Here is a 17,811-nt window from a genome sequence, read left to right on the forward strand (position 1 = left end):
TTATGTGTACATTTGTTGTTGTGATGTGATTGATCTCTCCATTTTTATTTTTATTTTCGCTGCATATTAATTTTTGGAAGTTAAAAATACCAGTGATTTTATTTTTCAACAATTCATAAATTATTTGGGTAATAAAATAAATTTCTAGGAATAAATAGTTGTTGAGAGAAAATAAATATGGGTGGTTATTAGAAATTTAACAACCTTACCAACAACCTAATCACAAGAGTAGGTATCTTAACCAATCATTGTTTCAATATCTCTTAGAACAAGGAAAACAAATCAACCTATCTTTTGAAGAATATTGATACCAATGCAATTGAGTCTCATAATAACAATTCATCTTAGGAATCATATAAGCTCAATTTTCCACAAAGGATCAAAAATTAGGATGGTCAAATCTTTTTAAGATTCAATAATTCTTCAATAATTCTACTCAGTACTTAGAACTTCATACCATCTTGTATCAAAAATCATGACAACACTAAGAACAGATAATCATGTGAAGACATTACAAGCCAAAGCAAAGACGTAAAGCCTTTCCATAAATATACTTTGAAGACCAATCATTTCAAAAGGGGGAGACAATGTAATAAATATAAATATAATAATGAATCACGAAAGGACATGACTTAACTAGCCTGTACATGATTCTTAGTGGAAATGTACTAAGATATTCATATGGGAACCCTTATTGTATTTATTCATTCAATCATCTCCTCAATATTTTAAAACCACTTGGATTCTTTTATATTATTCCATTATTTTGGGTATTCATTTTATGAACCAAATTGATTTTTCACGTGTGACTTTTACAACGTATGTAGTTTTATAATATGATGGAGGGTGTATTCCTTTAGCTTTGTGGAGGCACTAAAGTTGCAAGGTATAAATTCAAAGGGAGTTCATAGGTGTTACATAAAACAATTTTCTAGTAAATAGGGAATGTTACTTCAAAAGTGTTTTCACCCAGCATTAGTCCCATAGTGATGCTTCATCGGCATATGGTTGGCTTAGTTTGGGTGGATGCTTGAACTTGGTTAGAGTGCCTACTTGGTGCCCTTATCCCTTAGTGATGCTTCATGGACATATAGTTGGCTCAGATTGGGTGGATGCTTGAACTTGGTTAGATTGTCTGCTCGGTGCCCTTGATTTGTCACATATGATTTCGATAAAGTATGTATGTTGTTTTATAATATGATGGAGTGTTCTTTTAGCTTTGTGGAGGCACAAGAGTTACAAGGTATAGATTCAAATGGAGTTCATAGGTGTTACAAAAAAAAGATCCTAGTGAAGAGGGAATGTTACTTCAAAATTGTTTTCACCAAGCACTAGTTCATTAGTGATGCATCATGGACATATGGTTGGCTTAGTTTGGGTGGATGCTTGACCTTGTTTAGAGTGCCTACTTGGTGCCCTTATCTAGGAGGTTGTTATTTTAATTGATAAGTGCACACAACGTGAGTATTGTTTGCTTGATTGGTGTGCCACTTACCTAGGAGGAATGTTAGGCACTTGGAAGAGGGTACTTGGCCGTAGAAGCTTGGGATCGTGTGATATACACCTTCGAGGTTGCACATTTGACTTGAAGATGCTTAGGTTGAAGAGCATACTTCATGGAGGTGGGCTATAGACCCAAACAGATATGTTGTGGAGAAGCATTGGAGCACGGTAATCACATTGACACACATGATAGAAGCATCGAGCACATGAGAGGACATGTGGCACACAATTAAAGGAGGAACACTTTGAATGATGACACTTGGATACTACCATGGAAGAGAAGCGTTGGGCTAACATCTTGTTAGATAGGACACCATCTTGGAGGAAGGGCATTGAGCCCTAGGGGAATCATGCTTGAAGGGTCTTTCATCTTGGGGGTTTGATAAACCCTATTATGACACTTTCACATCCATGTATTGTAGAGCACTCCATGTTAGTTGCCTTGTTGGTTAATTGTATGTGGTCTTTGTTTTATGTTAGCCTCCTCACCTACTATATATATATATATAGAGGATACGACTCTTGTAATCATTATCACAATTGTACTATGTTCTATCTTTGTATTGTCTTAGATAAGTATTCTAGGGAGCAAAATGTTAGGGTTTGTGATGTAAACCATAGAAAAAGCAAAAACAAAAAAGAGAGATGTCTTATGTTTTTGAAGAGATTGCTCATGTGAGATGATAGAGTTTGCTCTTGTGAGATAATAGGGTTTGTGCTATGCAAACAAACCCTAGAGAAGAACATGGCAATACACGTGATGATTATTTTTCTTGTCTTTACTGCAACGCAAGGGTTCCTCCCTAGTAGAACACATTAAGAGAACAAATAATGCCTTAAAATTATTTTATAGCCCTGTTCTTATGAGATGCATGGAGACTAGGGCAAGGTCATGTAGAGCCTATCTTGATAACTATGGAACTCGGTGATGACTTGCATGGAAGAAGATTTTGTTATTGAGATCTTGATGTTCTATGGAGGCCTTGATGCTTGTGTTGATGCAAGATTTGAAGGCCCTCAAACCCTAGGACAAACATGTAAATTTGGAGGGTAGCACTACATTTGTCTTGCCATTAATTTGTGTGATACAACATAGCTAAGGTTTGTAAAACCTAAGGAAGACAAGAACATTAGCGTGGAGAGCTCATGCAGTGCAAGCTTGGTGTATGTACCAGTGAGGACCTTTTAGTGTTGATGCTAACTTGCTAAGGATCTTTATAGTGTGACCAGCTCTGGTTGGGAGTGATTTCTAACTAGGAGTTGGTGGTTGGAGTTTTCTTACAGTTTCCCTAACTAAGGTTGGAGAATTTGATTTGCACTTACATTGTGATAAAGTTGTGATATGTACTTGTACTTCAACTTTCTTTATATATATATATATAAAATTTCCATCTGTCCAATTTATGTGTACTTGAAGATTCCATTTTCTATTTACGTTATCTTCATGATTTAGTTGATTTTAGCCTGGTTATGCATGCTCATTTGACATAACATTGAGTTAAATTGACTAAGTGATTTAACACAGCTGGAAGATTAAAGGACAAATTTTCTGCTATAATAAAGTATTTTCACATCTGTAATTTGTGTGGGAAGTGTGCCCTAAATGCTGTAACTTGTTGGCATTAAACTACACTTGTTTATTATTTAATTTCTTGAGTTGCCTGGTGAATTGGGTTGGACAACAGTGAAATATTAGTTGTTTTAATTTAATATTTCAGATTCAGCCCAAGGGCTAAAAGTTTATCGGAAAGTAAAAGTTTATCGGAAATATATATGGAAAACCTCAACATTGAGGTGAAACCTCTGAATTTGTAATTAAAGACAGATTTTTGGAATTTCAGCATAAATTTGTCGCAATGGTTCTCTATATCTATTGCTTTTATGCTCGGCTCCCAGATTTGTTTTGTTATTAACATGTGGTTGTGTCAAAGCTAACACCAGTAACCCAGGGGTCTAGGCATTTTGTTGTCAAAGGTTTATGGTAGCATCTGAATAAGAGATAAAGTGATTATATTTGATGATGAATGTAGAATTCACAAGGTAAAAAGTGTATCAAAGTGCCCCCAACAAATTTTGTACCTATGTACTTTTGCCCATTTTTGGTGCAGATGATATAAAAATATTTGTTTTCTTCACAAAAACACAATTAGTCATAAGGACGAACTACCTAAGAATACCCCGAGTTTATTGAAATACCATTATTTTCCCAGGCTTGCAAGTGAGATTTTTACAATGACATACCGTTGTATTATATACAACGATGGGTATAAACAATTCCCATGTAACATATGATTGATTTCATTGGCATTTTATATCAAATTTGGCATTGATCTTTTAGTACATGAATTACTCAATTAATAGAATATTGGATTGTCCATTTCAGCTCTAACCATCAAAGTGAAATAACAAAAAGTGTTTCAATTCTATATAAGCATCAAAGTGAACCAAAAAAACCAAAACAAAAAAGAAGTGCATATCTATCATGGTGCTGTACTAACATCTATATGGGAATGGTGTGGATTTCTCAAACCATGGTGAAAATGGGGTGCCTATGCTTGGGCCCTCAGCTTTGCCAGCCCACAACCAAAACTAAAATGTAAAAACACTCCAGAATCTCAGTTCCCATAAGAACCATTTTGACTTTGGATGCAGCCATACAAGCACTGAAGGCCTGTAGTTATTTAATTAGGGTTGAACATGATTACAGGGAGAAAAAGAAAATAGTAAACCATGGAATGCTGAAAAGGTTAATATGATAATAGTAATGTCTGTTTGATGCAAGATTCACGATGATGAAGCCTGGTACTTTTTTTTATAGTTTAGAGGGAATCCTTTTGACGTCCTGATTTTTGGCAGTACGATTAGAAGGTATCACGATCGCTGTAAACTTTGATACTGAAATCAATTCAGGCTCTGATGTTTTCGAAGACTCTTGCTTGGGTAGATCATTGTTTGAACGTTTTGCCGAGGTAAGTTTCACCTCCCATACCTGTTTCACAGCAATCAGCCCAATTAAATTGAGACTCTTTTACAGTCCTAATACTAAAAACAAAGTTGCTGTCAAACTAAGCCAGATATGTAAGATCCGGGAAAAAGAATAACAGATTCAATCATTCAATTATTTTTTTGAGGATAAGCTCTGAGTTGCAAGACCATACAGCAAGAGTTTCTTAACCTCATACTTTGCTTTATATAGTAGGCAATAGGCAGTAATAACACAAGAATATTAAGAACTTCAAATTTTCGTAGAATTCAAGATGCTTAAAATCCCTGCTAATACGAAAACAAACTAATATTCAGAGAAAATCGTAATATATTCCAAACATTCCTAACATATTCTAAGCAGTCCTTGTCTACCTTCACAGATTTCACCTTCAAATCAGGCACAATGTGACTAAAGAGGCAGGGTTTGAGATTGAAATCCATCAAAGCAACATAACCTCGTTGCACATAAACATCAGGGAGTTGATAGAACTACCATGGTACTTCAAGGTATTGCAGTCTGTAAGCTAAGGTATCTTCTAAATAAGATTGTATATGGCAGAATGGAGGAATAGTGAATGAAGGAAACTAATATTTGCCATCCTCAGTTATTCTCATATCAATAGGATGTTTAACCTTCAGCCTGAGGGCATATTAAATGATTTAATAGAATGTGTACTGAATACTTAAGTCATTAACCTTTGAACGACTTAAAACATTCCCAATATCATGACATTGATGCCTATCTTTGAAGTTTGGAGAGTCTACAAACCAGTATCCAAATTCATCCAATGAACACAATCATCTGGTTTATATATTTTGGGCATTACATCTGTCTTCAAGGAAGTTGCTGTGTTAGATATATTTTGGAAGTGACAAATTATATTAGCAAAAGGAACAAAGGCCCCGAATTTTCCGAAGCCCTGTGCAAAGTACAATTCCTATTTCTCTGGTTCAGTTTATTTTGCAATTGCACTTGCACGTATATTGGATTCTTTCTTTCCATCTAGCTTCTAGCTTTGGACTTATCTATCATCAAGCTATTGATGTAGTATTAGCCTATTAGGAGCTGCTTTTCCACTTCTACTATGTATTGCTCCTAGATGTACTTTCGAGTCTCATTGACCTACTTAATTTTCGTTATTTGTTAGACATTAATAACATATCTTATTTTATCTAGATATCACCTCTATGTATAATATGTTGAAGAATGTAACTAGTGTCGGTCTTCATAATTGTATTTAAGTCATGATGTAATGTATTTGTCAAAATAAAGAAAAACAGAAAATTTATTATTAAAGAAATTGACTTATTAAAGCATGGGTTTCATGCTTGGGTCAATTGTTTTTAGGTCAAAGCCTCCATTGAAGGCTTCTAGGGTTTATGTCAAGTATCCTTGTCCATGTCATAATGTAAAAGACCCTTCTTGGGCTCTACTGTGAAAATTCTAAATTGGAATCCTATTGTAACAACTAGAAATTACTCTCCTAATTGTTAATTTAATTTAACAATTTATTTGTTGTTTGCTACTGCAAAAACTGAATAAATCACACTGCAATCTACACAAATAAAACTGCAGAAGAATAAATGCTGGAAGAAATGTTAAAACACATACATAAAAAATAACACAATTATTTTTTGACAGAAGTCCCTAGAAAAACCCAACTTGGGAAAATCGATGTAGCAGATAGGGGTTTTAATATTATGCAGCAGTGAAAAATCTGAGAACAAATGGGATGCCTGAAACTGACAATCCACAGCAAGAAAATCTGGGCTAAATACTGAAGGGAATTTCCCTTCTCCAACAGGCAATCTCTGGCACGACTTGCCTTCAAAAAACTTGGCCCTCTAACCTTTTGCGTTAGTCCGTGCATTTTTCTGTGCAGCCTGCTGGACGCCAAGCCTTCAACTAGCCTCTGATGAAATCGTTCTGCCTCCAGCTACTAAGGAAATTGTCTCTCCGGCCTTCTGGAACTTTTGTCCGGCCTCTGGAACTGAGAACGATTTTCCTCACCAGCAAATTAATCTGCATTGCTGAAGCTACTGCGCAGAGCCTCTGCGCTGCCTCTTTGGGATAACTCGGCCCTCTTGCTGCTGGGAAATCTTTCTTCCGGACACACTGTCCCTGCCCCTCTCACACTACTTCGATCTCTAGCTCTCTCTCCAGCCACTGACTGCTGCTACTCTAGAAATTGATCTGCTCAGAAATCGAACCTCTCAAGTGTCTTCTCCATCACCACATCGACCTCCTCTTATAATCCTCTATTGGAGCACCAACGACCAAGATTAAAACTTAATCAATGGCTAGGATCATCTCTAGATCGATCCGTGTGAGTTTCTACATGATTCTTGCCTTGACTTAATTAATATTGATTAATTAACCATATTCCTTAAGTTTAGACTTAGAAAATATTTAAAAATTGGTTAATAATCTAATTAAATCATTTCTAGGTGGAATTTCCAAAAACGATTTCTGGGTTTTGGAGATCTCATGTATTCTAGCCTCTATACAAAATTTCAAGGCTAGAACACATCCAATGCTACAAAAACTAACACTCCCTCTTAACGAGGAATGTGTTCTAATGCTACTACACACCTTGTAATAGCACCCTGTCTCTGCATCGTCTCTTGTCACGCTGCTGATGTCTGGTCGTATTGCCCACCAACCACTGTGCAACTCTGATATACGCTGCATCTTTGTTGTTGTTGACACTACTGCCAACACTGCATCTACACTGCAACTCCCTCTCATCTACTGTTGTTGCAACTGCAACATTTGCAACTGAAAAGCATCCAAAATACTGGGTCAACTGTGATCAATATAATGCATTTGTCACCCGAGTCTCTGACTGCTGCTAGTATCTGCAGTCACTAAAGAATTTGCGCTACTGCTAACTCTGCATTGCTGCCAACTCCGCACTGCACTCCCCAGCATCTCACTGCTACTAGTCTCTACAACTATCACTATGGCATCTAACTGCATCAACTGCCACTAATCCATCCTGCAACGGAATACTGTGGGCCCCTGTAGCAAGGTAATGATCCATGAGATGGACTCCTCAAGGATCCTGCCCATTTGTAGCACTCTGGGGCTACAATACCAAGTCACCCCACCTCACTCCTAGAGGTATATCAGCAAACATGACGGAGTCTTTCTCCAGCTTGAAGGAAATCCTATCGATCTTTGTTGAAGTTGTTTGCTTCTCCTCCTTGTCCTTCTTCTTGAGATGACACTGGGTACTATAGTGACCAAGCTCACCACATCTAAAGCACTTGACCTTCGATAGGTCCTTCTTCTTCTTCCTCTGCTCCCCTTGTCCCTGATTGGGACCCTTAGATGTCAAGGCCACATTCTCCTCTTCCTTCACTTGCTTTGATCTATTGTTGCTTCCACTGATGGAGCTCTTCAATAGAGCCCGTCTGAACTCCTCTTGCTGCAAATCGGCCCACATCCTGTCCCACCTTGGCAAGGTATCTCTACCCAAAACACTTTGGACGAATACCTCCCACTCCTCTGAGACACTGTTGAGTGCCAATCACACTAGCTTTGTGGGTTGAGGCGCTGCCCCAACAGCTGACAACTGGTCTCAGACCTCTTGAATCCTGGTGAGGAAGGGATCTATGCCTTCCCCTTCTGCATCTTGATGCATCTCAGCTTCTCTTCTAAGTACAACTTCTGCTGCTCGAAAGTACCTTGGTATAGCATGGAGAGAGTCTCCCACATCTCTTTGGCAATATCTTTGCCAGCTATATGTGAGACAATATGATCTCGAACTCCGTCTAGGATCAACCTCTTCGCCTGTGTCATCTCCTTTTTGTACTCTTTCAGCTGATCTGCATTCGTGGGAACTGCTACCACCACATCAATATAGGCTTTCAGGCCATATTCATCTAGAACGAAGGACATCCTTTCCATCCATATGACATAGTTGGAAGCTCCATCCAACCCGTCTTGATCACGAAGCCCAGCAGCGGCCATCTCAACGATCTGTTGAAAACTTCCTCTTTCTTTCTACTTAGTTGTTGCTCTTCTATTCGCACTTCCTTCTGGAGTGAGAAGATTTGTTCACAACGACTGCTGATCTACAAAGAAAAATCGAACTTCTTGAGACTAGAAGTTCCTTGAGAAAAATTTTCCCTCTGTGTGTGCTCTTCTCTCTTCCACCCACGCGGGCTCTGCTCAGCTGTAAAAACCATTGCGTCCAGCTAGAGATTTGCCCAATCGAAAAATCTGATATGCTCTCTCTGCCTCTAGAATCACTCGATCTGGTAGAATCGAATTTTTTTGCCCCTCACTCAGAAAATTCGAACCTCCACAAGTAACTCGGCCTCCTGGCAAAATGACTGCATTCCTCTTGGGAATTTCGGTCTGCTACCCACAATGAGCAACGAAATTCCTTCTCTTTTCACTTCTAAGCTCTCCGGCAGATCAACTGCACTCTGATACCATGTGAAAATTCCAAACTGGAATCTTATTACAGCAACTAGAAATTATTCTCCTAATTGCTACTTTAATTTAACAATTTATTTGTTGTTTTCTACAACAAATAATGAATAAATCACACTGCAATCTACACAAATAAAATTGCGGAAGAATAAATGTTGGAAGAAATGCTAGCACACATACATAAAAAATAACACAATTATTTTTGGACAAAAGTCCTTGGAAAAACCCAACTTGGGAAAACCGGTGCAGCAGATGAGGGTTTTAATATTATGCAGCAATGAAAAATCTAAGTACAATCTGGATGCCTGAAACTGGCAATCCACAGCAAGAAAATCTGGGCAAAATACTAAAGGGAATTTCCCTTCTCCCATAGGCAATCTCTGGCATGACTTGCCTTCATAAAACTCAGCACTCTGACCTTCTACATCAGCCTCTGCGTTGTTTTGCGCAACCCGCTAGACGTCAAGCCTCTAGCCAACCTCTGATGAAGTCGTTCTGCCTCCAGCTACTAAGGAAATCGTCTCTCCAGCCTTCTGGAACTTCTGCTCGACCTCTGGAACTGAGAACGATTTTTCTCACCAGCAAATTGATCTGCCTTGCCGAAGCTACTGTGCAAAACCTCTATGCTGCCTCTCTGGGATAACTCGACTCTCTTGCTACTGCCTCTCCTGATCTGTAAATCTTTCCTTCGAACTCACGGTCCCTGCCCTTCTCACATTGCTTCGATCTCTAGCTCTCTCTCTGGAAATTGACTGCTGCTACTCTGGAAATCGATCTGCTCAAAAATTGAACCTCTCAAGTGTCTTCTCCATCACGACATCGACCTCCTCTTATAATCCTTTGTTGGAGCACCAACAGCAAAGATTAAAACTTAATCAATGGCTAGGATCATCTCTTGATCGATCTGTGTGAGTTTCTAGATGATTCTTGCCTTGACTTAATTAATATTAATTAATTAACCATATTCCCTAAGTTTAGACTTAGGAAATATTTAAAAACTGGTTAATAATCTAATTAAGTCAATTCTAGGCGTAAGTTCCAAAAACAATTTCTGAGTTTTGGAGATCTCATGTATTCTAGCCTCTCCACAAAATTTCAAGGCTATAACACATTTGATGCTACAAAAACTAACATCTACTTGTCAAGAAAGAAATTTATTATAATGTAAAATAGGTCTTCTAGCCCTCCTCCACCAAGTTGGCCTCAAAGAAGGACAAGTTGGCCTCAACAAGGGAATTCGACCTCACAGACTCGCTATATATTGGAGCAACTCAACTCATTTGGAAGCACATCTCTCACAAGATTGAATTGCAATAGCTAGAAGCAGAAAAAGTGTGAAGTTCAAGGAGCTGGAATCAAAGTTTTTGGGTCTCTCTCTCATGTGCAACGAAATTCTGAAGCTGCATCTAGGTCGACACTATGAAGCTGCTAGGCTGAAGCTACTGAAGTTGCTAGATCGAAACTACAGTCCTAAAGCTGGGTCGAAGTTCTGAAGCTGGGGGTCGAAATTATGGGTTGAAGCTGCATTTGAGAAGCTGGCACTTGGTAACTTTGGAAGAGATCATCTATCAGAAGGAAGAGTTGACTTGATGGAGGAGGAAGGTCATTTGGTCTAGGGTCTTAGTCTATCTCAATTTGAATCTACTAAAGGAAGAGTTTTTGACTGGATTTTCCCCTATATAGGGGTTTCAGCCCTGGCTGAGTGCCTACTTCTAGTGTCCTTGATCTTGAATACCATAATATGTCATATGATAGTAGACTTCCAGTCATAGTTCATTTTGTAATTCGTACTATGTAGTGTGCATTTAGCATTGTTAATTTTGGTGATGATGTTGATGATTGAAATTGGAAACAGTGATACGTTGAATGTTATAATAATCAATAATGATGATGACAATGTTTAAACTTTATGTTGAATTGATGACGATGATTTGTTTATGTTGAATTCATGATGATGATTATGTATTTTTAAATATAGAATCTAGATTCTAAAAGATGAAATTTTTATCTTTTCATATATATATATATATATATATTGTTTCCTTGCCGTATCATATCTGGATTTTTTGAAAATTTACCGTATCCGTTCCCATATCCATTTGAGTGCAACTTAGCTATATTTTCTGTCCATTGTTTTGCTTGTACATACTGACATTAAAACATCCTTCAGCGTAGATTGTTCTGCAAGTCCATTTTATTTTAATTTTTCATCCAACCTAGTGCTATAACCTTTGTAATGTATTTGTTGTAACAACTAATTATGGTACTAGAGCTTAAACAGTAGGGAACTGTACAGTAAACATTATATAAAGAGCACCTTCAAAGCAACCAATAAAAATCAATTTGGAATCATCTGTGCTGTAACTGTCCGAACCACCACGGAAGCGAATTTTATGCGGTTTTTTTTTTGAATTAATATATATATATGGGAAGGTTTGCACAGTAAGACTATGATGAAATATATGAATGAATTTTCTGGTACAAACATGGCTTCTTTCAATTTTGTCCTCGTATACTGTTTCTAGAAGCATGAATACAAGCTGAGCTACTCATTTGGACTTGCAGAACAAAGTTTTGCTAGCCAATAGCCCAGGTTTGGCATTTAGATAATTAATATCACAAGTTTGCATCATTTAGGATGATACATGAGACCTGTTTGACAAAAAGGACTGAATCAATTTCTCTCCTGTTTTTCTTAAAACGAAAAGCAGCCCTTAATATTCTGTTTGTCTATCCCAGTTGAATTATAAACAAAATAATCATAGCATATCTCAATACTGGTTCCTTATGCACTTATGACTGAAATTTTTGTTCTGTAGATGGAAAGAAAAGGGATTCTAAACCTTTCTTTTTGGTGTGTTTATGACAGAATTTAATTAATTGATAGTGTCATTGTATTGGTGAATGAGAGAATTGCTATACTTCCTAAAAGAACAGCATTACCCAGTTATGTTACCAGATGCAAATGAAGGTAATTTCTGAGATAGATAGCAGCCTTTCAAGCTCTGTTTTCTCATCCCTGATTCAATTGGGTGAATGTTTTCAGTGCACAGCAGTCAATTTGTTCAGTCTTGTTTAAAATCTGCATTTCTGATTTGTGGAAAAAGACATTCATTTATATTTAGGACAGAATAATTGTGAGGGGCGTATATTTTCTCTTAAATTTGCTGAAAACAGTCCTATATCTTTGGCCACATTAGATCTTAGCACTAACCTTAAACTCTTTCACTTTTCTGTCATGGTTATACTGGAACAAATGTTATGTATATTTATCGTGATTCAATAGCTGTAAACAGCATCCGTCTTCACTCCCAATTATTGTCGATGAAATTAATGACTGTAATAATGCACTAGAAAATTCCCTTGTCATCTTGTTTTGCCATCTAAGTTTTAATTTGGAAAGAGTCCTGGAGCTAGGTTCCAAGGTTCTAGAAGGGGATCTCTTGATAGCATGTGTTACAAAGATTTAACATTCAAATCATGGAACAAAAACTTTAGTGATTAAACTGCCAAGCTTTCCCTAGCCCTTTTAGCAAAGTGAAGACTTGACTTGACACTTGTAGTGACTACGTGCTGTAGTATAGAGGTTCCTTTTAGGGTAAACCCCCTTTAGGTGACCCATCGTCATTTCAGACAAGCAATGAAGTGGGAGCCGAGGTGACAGTGGTTCCCCTTCCAGGTTGCCCTCGATTTGTCATGAATATTAGCCTTGCCTATGTAAGTATGCAAATCAAGTGGTAACATTTTGGTACCATTTCCTAGAAGCAAGGTCTGTTTCCCAGAAATCCAGACAAGTAAGCTTCCACAAATTTGATTAGTGTCGCCCCATTCTGACCTTAAAAAATTTATCTAGCGACTCCCCAAGAGAGAACTTCACACCAGAAATATCATACACAAAGTTCCACTCAAACTGATTTTGATTTTCAACGACCCAGAAAAGGTGCATAGAGGGAATTAAGAAAAGAATCCCAGGCCTCCTTAGATAGGATCCTTGAAGTAGTCCACGATATCAGATTTTTATTTGAGACGTTAGGGCAGCCAGTTCACCAAAGAGTCATCGGCCACGCCAACACCCGTGGGTTAAAAACATTTACAAGGCCTTAGATGTCACAGGCATCCGAAGGGGCCCACATGCCATGCCCGATAAATAACAAAAATGGCTTTTGAAATTCATTGGCCATAACATGATTACCACTGAGGAACATCCAGCGGAATTTCACAACTCTGTAAGAAAGGCAGGTGTAGCTGAGGGACACGGGAACATTGACATGAAACTAATTTCTTTGTCCTTAAAAGAAGCTAAGGTGTGCTCTTTTGGTCTGCCTCATAATAGCATCCACTGGTGGAAAGAATTTCATGCAGCCTTTATGAAACAATGGGTTGTGCATGGTAGAATGCTCTTGGCCCAACTCCACAAAATCAAGAAAAATAATGATACTGTTAAAGAGTTTGGCGAGAGGTTTAGAAAGCCCGTTGATATGATTCTAGAGAGAATCAAGTCGAAGGATGACACTATTCTCCTTCACTACATGAATGCATACGAAGGACATTTCAAAATTCAGCCTCATGCTTAGAGACAAATTCCCTAACACTCTAGAACCACAAGATTAGGTAGGTATGATCGAGGAAAACATGCTCTCATCCAAAGTTGACCAGGTTAAGCTCGAGTATCTACCTTTTGAGTAGAAATGAAACCCAGGACTGTGCAAACCACTGACCCGATTCACGACCCCATAAGAGACTTGAGTGAGAAGTTGCCTACTAACCCTATTCAAAATCAAACTACTTCATTGAATAGAATGACAAACCCAGAGAGAAATTGGGGGCAACAGAGAGTTTATCACCAAGGCAGCAGCATAATCAATTTTAGCCTTGTAGAAATGCAGATAGGAATTGGGCTCTCCAAGAACAAAGATTCCCAAACCCCTAGATCCCAACAAATATGGAAAGTCTAGAAGAAGTTCCTTGGTGTTTGCCCTGTGAGGAACCACACCATAAGCGAGATTGTCCCAAAAATTTTGAACAGGATGGCGCACGGAGGCCTAGGGGTATGGACAATCTGAATTGGGTTGGAGAAGATGATGTCTACATCCTCCAACACAAACCCATTGTCCTAAGCGAAGCACAGATGAAGGAGCATAGAGAGAATAGCATAGATGCCATGACAAATGTCAAGGCTAGATATGCTGAATTCTATGGATGAAAAAGCCAAGAATGATCTCAGGAAAAAAAAAATGCAATACCAAAGAAGAAATCAAAATTCTAGGATCTCACAAGGCATTAGATTTGGAGGTCGTTGAGATCACGCTCAAACTATGAAATAAGCAAGGTACATCACAAGCTCACTCACCATCAAACCCCACAAGTAAGGATGTTGGTTTGAATATAGACATGACCAATGTTTTGGCAATGGTCATAGTTTCAATCCCTCCGTATGAGATGGGAAATGGTTACATGTTTCCTATACAGAAACGCATTCGAAACTCGACCCCCCAATTTGAAAATAGAGAAACATTATATATTTTTTTTTTCAGAAGAAAAAAAAACCAAATAGATTATATTAAGGAAATATAATGGTCTTGTATACAGCAAACCGTATTGCCAGGAGGCCCACAGCAAAAACAGATTAAAACCATATAAGAGAGAATTGTGCAAGATTTACAGATGACCAGATGGGTGGAGAGATTAGTCTCACACCAGAAAGAGGCAAAAAAGCCAAAATAACTCCATATGAGCCTTGTGAACCATAATATATATATATATATATATATATATATTCAAAGAAATCACAATGAATAAATGACGACAAAAAAATCTCACCATTGTTTATATTGGGATTCTCATCATTAGTATTACTTTTTCTATGGACATCAGTCAACACCACTATGGTATGAAAAGCTTAGCATGCCTAATCAATGATTTTGGTTTGACTCTTAAGTGAAGGGTACATTTTCGCTAAGGACACAATATTGGAGTCCAACCAGAAATATCACTAACATCAAAGTACATAAAGGGCTTCGTGCTCTTGATTATCTGTCAATGGCATATCCTCATACATTATATAATCTAATGAAAATGCTACAATCCTACCAATCTTGAAATCTTGAAAACTTTAAGTCTGCTAAATTTTGAATAGGATATGAAATTCTACTTTCTCCATATGAAATTCAATGAAGTTGAAACCACTCCCAAACATCCTAAACCAATTGATAATAATAATACAAATTTAAATAAAATGATGAAAAAAAAAATTGAAAGAAATGTCACCATTAATTGCCAACATTTTGGTGCAACCTCAGAATGAAGCCCTCTCTTAAAGAAAAAAATTCCATTCCTAAATGTTTCTACAAATCTCATTAATTCATTATTAACCTCTGATTTAAAACCAAAAATGTGGGTCCAAACACTTAAATCAAGGCTAAATCAAATAAATTTTATTTAGAAACGCACATGTAAGGAGATAATTTAATACGCACATGTAACCTGCGCCCAATATGAACGGGAGTTGCTTTTACTTCAATTTCCGTACCAACAGAGGCAGACCGAAGATGACTGGTGCTAATTTCCACTCCTGCAATTCTCTGGAGCCCTGATGCCAAGTAAGCTCCAAGACTTCCGAGACTCTCAGCAAGATAGGCTGATATACCTCCATGAAGCACTCCAAATGACTGGGACAAACACCATATAAAATATCAAAAAGCAATATACCAATATGCAAAAAACCTTGTGCTCTAACAATCACGGTTATCAGACTCAAACTCGGAGAATGACTGGCAAAGCTGAAGATAAGAGTTGATCCAAACAAAGTAAAAACGCAGGAATCGACTTGGGAAATAAAAAATAAAATAAACACTAAAATTCAGGGGAAAAATATATTATTCTTTAATATGAAAGTTTCCGATGTCCATATAATGCAGTTTTCACTAACAAGTTAACAACTCGTTTCAAATGCACATAGATGATACACAAACTATAAAACACCATGGATTCTGGACTGTTGACAGGTCTGTTGGTTTTCTGGATTCTGCTGTTAAATTGGGTTAAAAACAAAGTAAAATGAGTGTTTTTTCCCATGGCTGATATACATAGATGATCAAGTATAACCCGCAAGTCACATTCGCCGAGTCGATCTGAATTGCATTTTACTTGCGAATCCGAGTCAGACACAGACAAGCTGATATGGCTCAGTTCCCTTAAAGAGCAGAGTCAGACTGGGGAATCGAATCAGACTTGGAAAAGCCCGGTATCGCTGTTAAAAACCAAAATTAAGGTACAACAAATATCGGTGTGGTCAGTGAAAACAAATATGGGATCTCTCTTACATTTACAATAAATAAAAGTTACACATAATTCATGGAAGGCCTTTCACAATTAAAAAAGACATGGATGATATTCTGAAAACTATATCTACACAAAGAAAAACTAAGAAGAACGTGGCAGTCCTATCTCTTTTACATTTACATTTTGTTACACGGGAACGCTTGAAAAGTGGGAAATCTGTTCTAATGGTTCCTGCGCTCTCGGGAGCTTTGGAACTGTATGGGAACGTTATTTTTTTAGCGGGAGCTTCAATGGGAGCTTGGGAAAGTTCCGGGAGCTTTGAAGGCTGTTTTTATTGGAGTTCCGACGTTCCCTAGGATTGGGGAATACAAAGCCTGTAGAGAAGTACGCTGAACTGCCCACAAAACATGAGCCTATGTTGAAACCTTCGCAGGAAGAAAGGCCAAAGCAATGTTTTTAAAACCGGAACCGGTGACCGGACCGGTCCACCTAATGAACCTGTTTACCGACCGGAACCAGTCTAAACGGGACTGGTTTGGTCTAAACGAACCGGTTTTAAAAAAAATACATTAAATAATTAATTTTTAATGAAACAAAACTATTTTTAAGATGTAAAACCATGATTCCAAGCCAATAGAGACAAAATATGCAAAGTTTGCTCATTTATATACCATGTAAAGGTGAATATATCAAAATGGCACCGAGTGCAATACATATCATCGACAAAATAGCAAAATACATAAGAAATGAGGCTCTAAATGGCCTATAAAGTCCAAAAACAATGCTTCAAGCTATGAGGCCATTGGCCTACTACAAGTCTACGGTGTACACATGATCAATCATCAAGTTCATCACCACTACTAGACACAGGATCATCATCAGGAGCTACATAGACATCATCTGGTTCAGAGGCTGAGCATGCCTCAGCCTGATCTGCAACCTCAGTATCAATGCCACTAATGACAATAGAAGTGGACCTAATAGACGCACGAGTTTGTCGACCTGCATGACTAGTGCCTTCCATTGGTTCTTTGCCTTTCCTTGATGTCGCTACTGATCCTGGTTCTGATGCCACCACATAATCTGCTTCATCCCCTGCTAAAGCCATGTCGATATAAAAATCAGCCTCAAGCACAGGTTCTTCAGTCTCCTCCACCCATTCTGATGTTGGATCAATATCGTCCAACACAATGGGATCTAGATCAGGAGTTTTGCTCATCATTTGGAGCTCCGATTGCATTTATTGTTTACCCCCAAACCATGAAATCCTGAAAACCATTAAGTCTGCTGAATTTTGAGTGAAATCTAAAATTCTAGTTTCTCCATATGAAATCCAATGAGGTCGAAACCACTCTCAAACATCCTGAGTCATTTCATGGTAATGTTAAAAATTTAAGTAAAAGGATGATCCTTTTACTTTAAGAATTTAACATTACCATTAATTTCCAACATTGTTAGGGTTGAAACACCCTTAGTTTCCCCCCAAAACCCCTAAAACACAGTAAAAAATATGCTTTTTTAACTTTACGTTGGGCGTGCCTAAAACCGGCTGGTTTAGGACAAAACTGGCTGGTTTAGGACAGAACCGGCTGGTTTGA

General features: G+C 37.9%; 1 protein-coding gene across 2 annotated transcripts in view; it reads right to left on the reverse strand.

Moving 5' to 3' along the window:
- Window positions 1-3,901: 3,901 nt before the first annotated feature.
- LOC149173144 (1,4-dihydroxy-2-naphthoyl-CoA thioesterase 1-like) overlaps window positions 3,902-17,811 on the reverse strand; it is a 58,265-nt gene continuing 44,355 nt past the window's right edge. For both annotated transcript variants that reach the window (XM_089424512.1, XM_089424511.1), the window contains exons 2-3: window positions 15,409-15,600; window positions 3,902-4,492 (exon numbers count right to left, since the gene is read on the reverse strand). In XM_089424512.1, coding sequence (XP_089280638.1) covers window positions 4,316-4,492; window positions 15,409-15,600 — 369 coding nt within the window. In that variant the 3' untranslated portion in view covers window positions 3,902-4,315. The remainder of the gene's footprint in view (window positions 4,493-15,408; window positions 15,601-17,811) is intronic.

This window comes from Pinus tabuliformis, chromosome 4_2 (assembly GCF_031772625.1).
Source record: "Pinus tabuliformis cultivar Carrire ecotype Pingquan chromosome 4_2, CPIR1, whole genome shotgun sequence".
Classification (NCBI taxonomy): domain Eukaryota; kingdom Viridiplantae; phylum Streptophyta; class Pinopsida; order Pinales; family Pinaceae; genus Pinus; species Pinus tabuliformis.